Consider the following 12,399-nt stretch of genomic DNA (forward strand, 5'->3'; position numbering starts at 1 on the left):
ACTATAATTTATTTAACCTTCCTCCTATTGGACATTCAGGATACATCTAATATTTTGGAATTATAAATCACACCATAATCATCTTTGTACATACATCTATGTTTTAATTTCTGTTTCAAAGAGAAGGAGACATTATTATACCTACTTTTGTTTTCCGATGAGAGGATTAATGCTAACCACTTTCAGAGGTTAAGTGACTTGCCTTCATCATGTGCTAACTCCAAGTCTTCTGAGAATAGGTCACTGACTATATTATCAGTATATGAAAATTGTCCTTTATGCCTAATGTACAACTTGAAAAGCTGTCTTGTTTTCTTACCCATTTTCCTATATATTAATACATTGTGTTATACTAAATGATGAGCTTTGTGTTACATATAGCATATATCCATACTATTCTGTGTATGTCTTAGCTAAATTTATTTTATGTCAGCCAGCTCATTTCATTAGCATGGGAGAACAATGGAGAAATTCATGAATTGGAGCTTGACCTGTCTGTTTCCAAAACCATCAAAGTGAGATAATTCACCATAAAAACAACCATTCGTGACCACAAATCCATTACAGCACACAGGTCTGAATTTAACTCGAGGGCTATTATTACATGAGAGGTGACAGCAGCAAAGTAGTGATGAAGAATAATGGCTTCACTATTAAATATGGTTGGGACTCTGGATCTGCCATTTCCATGCTGTATAAACCTGGACAAATTATTTTCTCTCTGTGTGTTTCCATTCCTAGTCTGTAAATTACGGATAATCATAGTACCCACCTCAGGGGTGATGAGAGAATTAAACGAGAAACTTCCTATGAAGTTCTTAGGACCAGAATATGGCCCATAGAAAATGTTCTATTAATGTTAGCTACTAATTGTACTACTTATTAGAGGCCACAGGTTAACCTCAATTTAGGCACAGATATTTGGATTCTAACAGATGCCATTCAAACCTTTACTTAGGGTTGTTTACGCTCTGATTTAGACATAAAACAGTAATTAGTTTTTAACCTAACACCAGCTATATATTTAATATGTAAATACAGTACATTAATGCATCTGTAACTATTATCACAATAAACAAATACAAAATGGAAAAGTAATTTTTCATTATTATAATAAGTATGTATCTTATATCCTATAGGTTCCTTTGAGTTCTTCCAGAGAATAAGTATTGCTTGAGGGAAAATAATGAAATGAAACTATATACTGGGTAAAAAGTAGTTAAGTTTAGCTTGAAATATAAAAATTATTTATTTACAGCACACGCAAACAATTTTCGCTGGAGCTTAAGATGGATCATGGTATAACTTTACAAAATCAAAAAATACATAACAGCACACAGTGAAATTCCCACAAATGGCTGCCCTGCCTCATCGCCCTTCAGGTTGAAGCCTCATGACCAGAGCCAACACTTGCAAGAGTGGAATCTGGAGCTCTCCCACCATATTTAGGAGGAGGTTTATCTTGTCCTCCCACGTAAACCTGGGCAGGAGGCCTCCTTTCTGCAGAATTCTTCACCATGGCTAACAGTCAACTTCACATTTTTCTTTAGTTGTGTCACAGTGAAGATACCCAATGACCAGTAATGTGGAGGAAGGGCTGCCTAAGGATAAGATAAAGGATTTGAAAGACTGTTTAGAATTTAGGGCAGAAACAGGAACGTGGAAATTCCTAAGCCTCTGGCTCTACTCAGCCCACAGGAAGTGGTGAGAGGCGAGAGAAAGTGCTTGTGGAGGTGCCAGAGCCCAGAGGCAAGTCTCGCTGGTTGTGGCAATGCCTGTTCCTATCGTTAGAACACCACCGGCAGGGGCAGGCTACTGCCAACTCCCTGAAAGAGTGTAACAACTCTAACACCCAAGATGAATGCTCCTTTCCTGCATCATGGGATGTTACAAATAAAGCTGTAGCTTTTTACATACTATCAAGTAATACGCTACCCAACAGAAAGCAGACGAAGGAAATCCAAGAAAGCTTCATTTTGCAGAGAGGGGAAAAATGTGACATCACTAATCCATTTTAAAATACATTAGGAAATGTTCACGCACTGTAGGGATACAGGACCAAGTCGATGGCATAATATATAAAATTTTGTGTGTTTATATATACATATAGTCAGCCTTAGTGGGCTAGTGATTAAGATTTGGTGCTCACACCATCAAACAAACCCAGTTTTGTTTCCTGGTCAGGGAACCGCAACTCCTGTCTGTTGGTTGTCACATTGTGGCAGCTGCGTGTTGCTGTGATGCTGAAAGCTATGCCACCAGTATTTCAAATACCAGCAGGGTCACCTATGGTGGACAGGTTTCAGCGGAGCTTCCAGACTAAGACAGACTAGGAAGAAGGACCCAGCCACCAACTTCCAAAAAACCTGGCCATGACTACCCTGTGAAGAGAAGCGGAGCCTTGTCTGATACAGCACCAGAAGATGGGAGGATGGTGCAAAAAGACCAGGCAGCGTTCCACCCTGATGTATACAGGGTCACTAACAGTCAGAATTGACTCGACGGCACCACCAACAAAAATACATATAAATACATACATTTGTCTAATCTAATATGTATAAATAATAATAATAAATGTATACTGAGAAGTAACAAACAGATCTTGGATTTTACCTGTAGGGAAAGTATACATATTACTGTGGTGGTAGTTTAAAGGTAAAAGATAAGCCTTGCTCTAAATCCTCCATTTTCTAAAACAGAAGCATTTCTCCCAGGTAAACGGAGCCCCGGCGCTCCCACCTACCTGCGCTGTTGTTGGTGCTAGGGCTGGCCAGCAGTGGCCCCGAGCCCTGGGCTGGGGGCGGGGGCTGCCCATCACTCAGCTGCTTGACACGTTTGCGGTGGGATTTGCCATTGTAATGGACCTGGGCCTGGGCTGCAGAGTTCAGCTGGATGTTGCACACCTCACAGAAGGAGAACAGAATTTTCTTTTTCTCTTTACTCAACTGGTCCTCAGGTCTGTCGTTCTTTATCCCCTTTTCTTCAAAGCCCCGTAGAAAAGTTGCCATATTCATAATTCCATCTTTAGGGTAGTTGTCAGGACTTAAGGAGTACTTCATACCTGGGGAAAAAAGTACAAGTGCTTGTGAAATGCGCGTCTTCTTATTTGCTAGTATGACTCCAATTCATTTTCATAGTGTGATTTAATCTGAAAGTCTCCCAGTTCCTCAGTGGTCACTCTTGGAAAAAGCCAACAAAAGTACCTGAGCATTATGGTCGTTGCACATGTGTTCTCTCTGTCTGGAGGACTTTCTGCTCTATCCTCACCCCTCTTCTCATCACCTCTCAAGTCCTTTCCCTTTTTAACTCCCGCCCACCCCTTAGATCTTAGCTGGAGTACCACCCTGTCCAGGGAACACGTCTGACCCTGGAGATAAGGCAGATCCCTGGTTACATGCTCACACAGCTCTGTGTGACCTTCCTTCACAGCACCTATCACCATGTGCATTTTGTATGTATTTGTGCAACTATTTGGTTTATGTCTGTTTCCCCAACAGACAGTGAGCTCTGTGGGGAAGTAGCCTCATTTCTGGATATCCCCTTGGCCTAGAACTGCACCTGTTACGTAATAGCTATTCAAATAGCTATTGAAGAAAGAAGGAAGAAATGATGTTATGAACTCCAAACTGTGAGAAAGCTTATGTGTAGCCATAAAGGTAAATATAATACACACACACCTGCACACCTGCAAACAGAGACACGTGCTAACCTGGAGAGGAGGTGGGAAACAAAGACTAAGACACAGTATGTCTGCAACTTACATTGGGTTGTGTTCCAAAGGCCCCTTTATAAGTTGACCAGTGGGAATTTGAACATATTTTCTTATAGATGTAGCAAAACAAATTGTATTTAGGTTTCCAGATTAGCCCATAAACATCAGTTTAATCTTTGATGAGGTTGCAATGCAGAACATCTGAAATAAAAAATAATGGAAGTACAACATACAGTAAACTAGTCATTGAAAAATATAAAAAGAGTAAAACAGACTAAGATATAATTTTGTTTATTTTTAAGCGCTGATTTTTTTCATTTATTTAGATATGTGTATATGATAGATTATAACCCAAGTGAAGATTTTAAATGAGACTTTTCAGTACCTCAAGAACCTTGGATGATGAAGATGGACTTGGCTTTCTATTTTGTTCAGTTCTACTTTATCATATGTAATTTTTTTCTTTAGTTAATACAAATATTACCAGCATTTTCATAATGGATTGGAAAAACTCAGAATTTTCCTTTCTGTGTAGGGAAAAATGTGATTCTTCCCTATTGTGTGATTCTTTCCTGTGTGTCTCCTTTACTGCTCACACAGAACACTTCATTTATGACACTCTGGTCATCAAATGTGTGGAGGTTTTCCCCACACTAGGCAATTCTCTGCCACACCAGCTGGGTGTCCTACACTTTAACTCAATTCTGACACTATCTACCTGAAGATGGCATCAGATCTCACAGGCTAAGGGCTCAATCCCACAGGACTGCCCCCCAACCAATTCAGATGCCAGTCACCAGCCCATGTTGTCACCTGTGCTTCTGACCAACCAGCTATATATTGGAGATTCCAATGTCCCCCTCCTTGGCTTTGATTAATTTACTAGAGCGGCTCACAGAACTCAGGGAAGCACTTACTTTACATTTACCAATTTATTAAAGGAAACACTAAGGATGCAGATGAACATCAGATGAAGAGATGTGTAGGGCAAGATTTGTAGGAAAGGGTGTGGAGCTCCATGCCTCTCTGGGCACTCCACTGTCCCAGACCTCCACGTGTTCACCAACCTGGAAGCTCTCCAAAGCCCATACTTTTGGGATTTTATGGAGGCTTCATCATGTAGGCATCATCAGTCATTAACTCCGTTTTTAGCCCTTCTCCCCTCTCAAGAGAATGGGGGCAGTGCTGAAAATTCCAAGTGCCTAATCACGGCTTGGTCTTGCCAGTAACTAGTCCTCATCCAAGAACCCAGAGTTGCCTTATTAAAACAAAAGACACTCCTACCGCCAAGGAAATTACAAGGGTTTCAGGAGCCCTGTGTCAGGAACTGGAGTCAAAGACCAAATATTACAACAAAAGATGCTCCTAGTCTTCTTATCACTTAGGAAATTGCAAAGGTTTTCAGAGCTCTGTGCCAGAAACCGGGGGCAAAGACCAATATGTACTTTCTAATATCTCACACACACTTACCCATATGATTATGACAATGTTTTTGGTTCTCAACCAGAATAAAGAAAAAGACACCCACAGAGGAGAAAGAGGAGAATGATATTCAGGGAATAATTGGGCAAAAACTAAGGGAAAAGGGATATGCATGAGTAAGAATTGGTTGAGTGGCCAATACTATGCCATGAGGAATGAAGAATTCAGATAAAGAAAGGATCACGGCTTGTGAGGGATTTCTGCCTATGAGAAAAACTCAGGGGGTTGAAAGATATTGGCTTTGAGCAATTCTGTTGATCCAAGTTGGCTTGGACTCTAAGGAAAGGAAGGAGAAACTAGAGACCAGTCCATATTTGGAGTGTTCACCAGCTGAATCTTTAAAATTTTGATCACAAAATGAGTTATAGTAGACGGTATGACCATGAAGACAGATATTGATTCCATGTGTACGACATGTCAAAAAGAACTCATTATTTACACTCATATATCCTGTTGCAAAGTGCCTTTATGCATTGTATCATAGGCTAAATCATAACCTTCAGAGAGTTGTTAGAAAATTGCTAGTTTGATATGTAAAACCTATTTGTCCCATAAATAATTTACCTTGATGCCACCATTTTAAGGAACTCTATTTCATAAAATTTTCCATATGAATCTATTCCTTTCAGCTCTTCACAAAGGCAGTTTTCTTCCTTGAAATTTATTCAAACTATATATAAGTCAGATTTAAGAAATTCCTATAGGTGAGTTGCAGAAAATAATTCAGTTATAATTGAAATGTGATTTAACTGTACATATATCAATATTTTTGCCTTTATTCCCTAAATCCAAATTACCACGGTGTCACAAAGCCATTTTTCTCATAAAACTTCAGAAAATATCAGTGCCATTTAAAAGTTATATTCAAATATATTACTTTGTGTCCTCTCTTAAAATATTAAAATTTGTCAGAATTAACAGAACTAACTGATAAATAAAGAGATAAATAATTTTTAAAATGAGCTTATCATTAATATCTTATGTCCTGTCTAGAAAACTAATCCATTGAAAAACATAAGGAAAACCAATAACTTTTAACATTGCAAGGCTATGTCAGATACCATCTCACAGAATCATTTAAATCTAAGTGTGATATTTCAACTCAAACAACCAAGCTGAGGAATGATGACACTTTCATCTGAAAATTTAACCTCTTTGGAGGTGGCTGGCCTTCCCCATGTTGCTAATTAACACATGGTATTTCACAGAAACAGGCCATACATCATAATGCTCCATTTTAAATTTGAAATCTAAAAACGGACTTCTTTGTATTTTCATATAAAAGATAAAGCCAGCTTACTTGTGCTTTTCTGATTGGCATTTGTCCTAGAAATAAATTATGTTTAGATTTATTTAAATATACATATTTTAAGTGGTAAGACAGAAATATTTAAAATGAAATGAATGGCTGTTCTAGGATTCTCCTGTAACCTCCTCTGAATACCAGCACCTGTCATAACCCTTATCCCTATTCTATTTTCTCCCAGAGTTCCTCTCACTTACAGACGATCCCCCACACCTCCAAAACCACATTCCTGGGCATTCTAGGGCGGATGCAACGCCCGGGGGTGGGGTGATTCTGTCTACCAGGTCCCAATTTGTCAGTCCTAGTTCCAGCTTCACCACACTTCCTCCTCTCTCAGGGGAAAAATAAGTTCCGCTCCTGCCACTTGCAACCAGAATATATTTAGTTCCAGAGGTCTTGGGAAAAGGACCTAGAAGTGGTAGAGAGGCAAGATAGAGTCTCAACGTCCACTTTTGGCCTGAGGTGACATAATTTCTAGGCTTATAATATGTATGGCAGCAATAATGTTTATAATGTCAACTTTCTGGCTAAGGAGAAAGTAACAGTGAGCTAAAGTGAAAGTAGAGAGAAAAATATCACTTTCTATCTTAAAGGCTTTTTATCAGACTATCTTAAATTACATGTTTTACTTGCATACGACAGAGGGGCCTTCACGGGTATCCAATTTTAAACAGAGCAGTACGCAGTGTTCTGCCTTGATTGTCATGCAGTCTTCTCTGAGGGGAAGACAAGTCAGGACAACTAGACCAAGTACTTCATGCTTTTTTGGGTTATTTTTATCAGATTAGATGAACAACTATTCAACATCCATGAGGGAATAAGATATTTTGGTACAGGTCAAAGAATCAGAAAGTTAGTCCTTGAGTTACTGGGTTTTGTTTGTTTCTTTGTTAGCTGAGGAAGATTCACCCTGAGCTAACATCTGTTGCCGATCTTCCTCTTTTTGTATGTGAGCCATCTCCACAGCATTGCCACTGATGAGTGGTGTAGGTCCACGCCCGGGAACCAAACCTGGGCCACTGAAGCAGAGCACACCAAACTTAACCACTAAGCCACCGGGGCTGGCCCCTTGAGTTGCTGGTTTTGAGCAACTGATGGGATAGCCAGTGACTATCTAAGGAGTGATTTTTAAATGACCAGGACACAACGCATCAGGAAACATTTATACTTAACAACTTTCTCTAGGACTGGCCCTGACCTGCATAGTTATCCAATTGTCTTTTTATAATAAATTGAAAATAACAGGAAGATGATTCAGAGGTAAAGACATCTCTGTTCCACGTTTGGAGAGAGACATTCTTTGACAGAGTTGCCACGTCAGATGGAGAACATGGGAGGAGATCTCCCCACGTCTATATAAGTGTGACAGGCTCTGCCCCCACTCCATGGATTTATTATCTCATTCTCCAGCTCAGCTCCATCAGTTTTATCCACTTCTCATTCATTCCTTAACCCCTAACAAGCTGGATCACAACTGCTTTCCAAATTTAGTGCTTCTCTTTGAAAAGTCATCATAAACACTTCCTAACTGCCAAATCCAAGACGGCCCTCTCCACACTCCTCATTTTTCTTGAAGTCCTCATGATGTTACTCTTGCCAGGGTCTCTTCCTAGCTCTGCACTCCTGAAGCTTTTTATTCCTATGGGAAGCCTGGCACCCAACTCTCATATTATCATTTTAATTATTTAAGTAATTTTATTTATTTACTCACTCATTTCAGTAAATGTTTATTGACATTAGGCAGAGGGCTGGATGCTATGGAAACAATAGTGAACAGGATGGATGAGATGCCAGCCTGAGGGGACCCTGGAGTCTAATGAGAAATACAGAGGAGAAAACAGGAAATTATCACAGAGTGTGATAAACGCTGTGGAAAAGTCTATATTTTCCTCCCTTGCTAGATTTCAAGTCCCTTGAGGATAAGAACTATGCTTTATTTGTCTTTGTATCTCCAGCTTTTAAGATTGTGTTTAGTACAAACTAGGCACTTAATAAATAATTGCTGAATAAATGAATGCCTTGTGTGTGTTTATGTGTGTTGGGTGTAGCACTGGTTGTGAACTCAGTAACCAAGGTCAATAATTTCAGCCTACAGATAGGCTGAGTACACAGCTGTTTGCATCTTAAGATTTCAGGAATGATAATAACAGTGTGCTCCCCAAAGGAAAAAATACCACCACTCATTTGTAAAGTAGAATCTCAGTTATTAAGGACAAAGTCCTACATCCTCTAATTGAAGAAAAAACTTGAAGTTCAAATTCTGTTGGGGTGGGTCACACACTAACATGGGCACACTTTTGCCAACATCTGTGTGACATCCGCTCTTTGCAGCAATCAGCTTTCACAGGGAATGGAGCACTGGGTGTAGTGGAAATGGTTGGGCAAGATACAAACAGACATATGGAAAAGATTCAGGACTCTGACAGTGATTCTTGCTCACTTCACTATGCTGCCAATGTCTGGTCCTGACTCCTAAACTTCTACTTCAAAGGAGCGTAAAAAGTTTGGGGTCTTCTTGACTTCTTGGGGCTGGCCCTGTGATGTAATGGTTAAGTTCGGCGTGCTCAACTCTGGTGGCCCAGGTTCGCAGGTTCAGATCCCAGGCACAACATACAGCATTGGTCAGGCATGCCGTGGTGGTGACCCATATATAAAATGGAGGAAGATTGGCACAGATGTTAGTTCAGGGCTAATCTTCCTCAAGCAAAAAGAAGAAAAAGAGGAAGATTGGCAACACGTGTTAGCTTAGGGCTAAGCTTCCTCAGCAAAAACACACAAAAAAGGTGAGTTCTTGGGTACCAGACTACAAACAACATCCTTCCCTAAAATACAGAATTTGGGGGAAAATTAAGAGGTCAGTAGCGCATATTCATTTTGTTGTATGTTTCAACATTTATTTCATAACAGGATCCAAATATGGGAGGCTATATTTGGTTCAATTCAATTAGATGATCATTTATTAAACACTGACTATATACAACACACTATCCTTGGCCCAATGGTGGCTAAAGAAATGAATAAAATAAAGAACGTAAAAAAATAAAGAGCTTAAAATAAACTAGATGAAGCACTCATTCTGCTGCTCCTTGTTCAGGAGAGGGACAGTGGAGAATCCTTTGCACAATGGTCCCCAAAGTGCTATGAGGGTACTTCTGCCGCATATTAGCTTTATTATATTGCATTGAAATTACTGCTTAGTATTTGATTTCACTAGACGTTCATCCATCTCAGATTTTTTCTTCTCATCACCTACTGGCACTTTGCTGAGTGCTGGTGACATAGATTGTAAATGGGGTGCTGGGTTCTAATGTGAATCCCAAGAGATCTTGACACTAATTGCTGAATAAGAAAAACTGACATTTTAATGCCTCTAGCAGTTTGTTCCCCTTGAGGAAAAGATCTGCATTCAGCTTTGGGGGCCTACTGCTCCTTTGTTTGGGGAAAACATCTTATAGGACCTTTCGGTCATGTGAAGATGGGGAGGTAACACATGGATTCTTCCATAATGGAGACTTTGGAGATAATACGGCTCCAACAGCTTTATCTGCTTTTCATAATCATATAAAAAGTCTTCACTGTGGCACAGTTGCATCTCTGCAAATTATCTTTTCTTTCACAAAACATTTCTTTCCTGTAAGAGGATTTAAATTGTATTGTCCCTGAAAGTTCTGTTAGATAATGGGAGATGAGTGTGTTTTCTTGTTCAATCAGTTAACCACAGGAGATCAGGAGAGCCTAGAAGCCATAAGTAAGGATGTGAACACATCTTGCCTTACAAAGAATGGCCTGGGATTGCTGAAACTCAAACTGGACTTTACTGTGTAAGTCCCATATTTGACGTCATTCCAGATGGAATAAACCCAACTTTGGAGAAAGTTCTGAAGTTGTCCTAAATTATCTTAGGAACTAAAGGGAAAGACCACCCCTCTGTGGATGGGTGCAGGATTGCCACAAAAGGAAGAGATTTTCCCACTGTCAGTCTTAAAAGACTGAGGGGGCAGGAAACAGACTCTTCAAGGGATGAGCCTGTGATTGTCTCTAGGCCTGGGGGACAGGGGACCCGTGATCCAGATCTGAGAGACTTGTTCCCGGCATTCCCATCGTGGAAAGGTAAATCGATCCCTGAAACATGGAGACAGGCCTGAGACAGGGCAGAGAAGACTTTGCACAACAGAGAACACCCGCAGAGAGCTTTGATTTGCAAACTCAGAGAAACTCTATGTCTAATAACAACTGTGGAGTTTGCCACTTACAGCTCCTTTTTATTTTTTAATCCCAAAGCCATCAGTGAAGTCATGCAAACATCACACTGAGCTTCCTATAACTGTGGTTATAGGAAGTCTATAATGTTATAAGGAGTCTAGAATGGCACCTGGGGTTAAAGTCGTACATGGAGGAGCAGCAGTAGGGGACTGAGGGATGTTAGTGACCCACAAAAGAAAGACACAGTGGTCCAGAACCAGACAACTGGTTAAGATGTCGAATAACAACAGACTTGGGATATTTCAGAGATTCAAAAAAGTGAGCAAGAAAGGCAAGCTGGTAAAGTAGTAGAATTCTTGCATCAAGTAGGGTAGATGGAATATTATTCAGCCACAAAAAGAAGTAAATCCTGCCATTTGTGACAACATGGATGGATCATGAGGGCATTATGCTAAGTAAAATAAGTCAGACAGAGAAATATAAATACCTTATGATCTCACTTATATGTGGAATCTAAATATTTTTTAAAAACCTCTTAGATACAGAGAATAGATTGGTGGTTGCCAGAGGTGGAGGTGGAGTTGGAGGGTGGGCAAAATCGGTAAAAGATATCAAAGGTATAGACTTCCAGTTATAAAATAAATAAGCCCGAGGGATGGAATGTACAGCATGGTGACTATAGTTAATGATATTTTATTGTATAATTGAAAGTTGCTAAGAGAGTGGATCTTAAAAGTTCCCATCACAAGGAAAATATAACTATTTATGGTGATAGATGTGAACTAGACTTATTGTGGTGATTTTTTCACAATATATACAAACATTGAGTCATGTTGTACACCTGAAATTAATATAATGTTATATGTCAATTATATCTCAATAAAAATTTAAAAATAAATAAATTTTAGAAAGAAGATTAAAAAAAAGTACAGGAGGGATCTGAATTATTTTAAATTAGGTAATATGATGGGTAAATAGGCTAGGGCATTTGAGTTACCTAAATACAAGTAAAACAAGGTTATTTTATTCTCACTGATTATTATATACCCTAAGCCAACCAGATGCCTAGCACTTAGAAGGTGCTCCATAAACTTTTGGTAAAATGAAATAATTGTTATAACTAATTCAGCTGAAGGTCAGCTTCAGCCCACAGCTGCCAGTTAATTTGACCTTGGCTTTTAAAAGGCCCAATAGTTGCATGTCTATGTAGATCAATGTCTTTTTCTGGTACCCCTCACCTTCTGAGTAGTCCACATTACCATCATATACAAATAGAATAACAATGTCAATAATGAGAACAAGGAGTGTATTTTATTCTTAATGCCAGAATATCAATTTCAAATATGTATGTGCATTTCAGAAAAAACTGGGATTGAAAATATCATTAGATGTTTAATACATTGAGATTCAATCAGTAGAAAGAAAAATGTATGTTTCTTGTTGCAAGAATAAAAATTACAATGATTAATATTAATTATAAAAGCTGTTAATTTTGTGTAAAGCCAGTAAAAATTTCCAATCAGTTAGAGAATAGATTGACAACTAAATCTAGCACTAGCTAAATAACTACAGAGAGAACATATACTTATTTGAGATACAAATGTTTATAAATAGTCAATAATATTAGGATAGAAATTAGATTATATCATAATTCTAATCTTTGTAGAATTATATAGTGTACTAGCTTTCATGACAT

General features: G+C 39.0%; 1 protein-coding gene across 5 annotated transcripts in view; it reads right to left on the bottom strand.

Annotated features, from left to right (window-relative positions):
• The window catches only part of ZNF385B (zinc finger protein 385B), a 387,462-nt gene that overhangs the window by 299,197 nt on the left and 75,866 nt on the right, over positions 1 to 12,399 (bottom strand). For 3 of the 5 annotated variants that reach the window (XM_044768623.2, XM_044768629.2, XM_044768624.2), the window contains exons 2-3: positions 3,762 to 3,913; positions 2,744 to 3,061 (exon numbers count right to left, since the gene is read on the bottom strand). In XM_044768623.2, coding sequence (XP_044624558.1) covers positions 2,744 to 3,059 — 316 coding nt within the window. In that variant the 5' untranslated portion in view covers positions 3,060 to 3,061; positions 3,762 to 3,913. The remainder of the gene's footprint in view (positions 1 to 2,743; positions 3,062 to 3,761; positions 3,914 to 12,399) is intronic. The other 2 variants (XM_044768627.2, XM_070508197.1) reach the window with 1 other exon arrangement.

Source organism: Equus asinus, chromosome 4 (assembly GCF_041296235.1).
Source record: "Equus asinus isolate D_3611 breed Donkey chromosome 4, EquAss-T2T_v2, whole genome shotgun sequence".
NCBI classification, from domain to species: domain Eukaryota; kingdom Metazoa; phylum Chordata; class Mammalia; order Perissodactyla; family Equidae; genus Equus; species Equus asinus.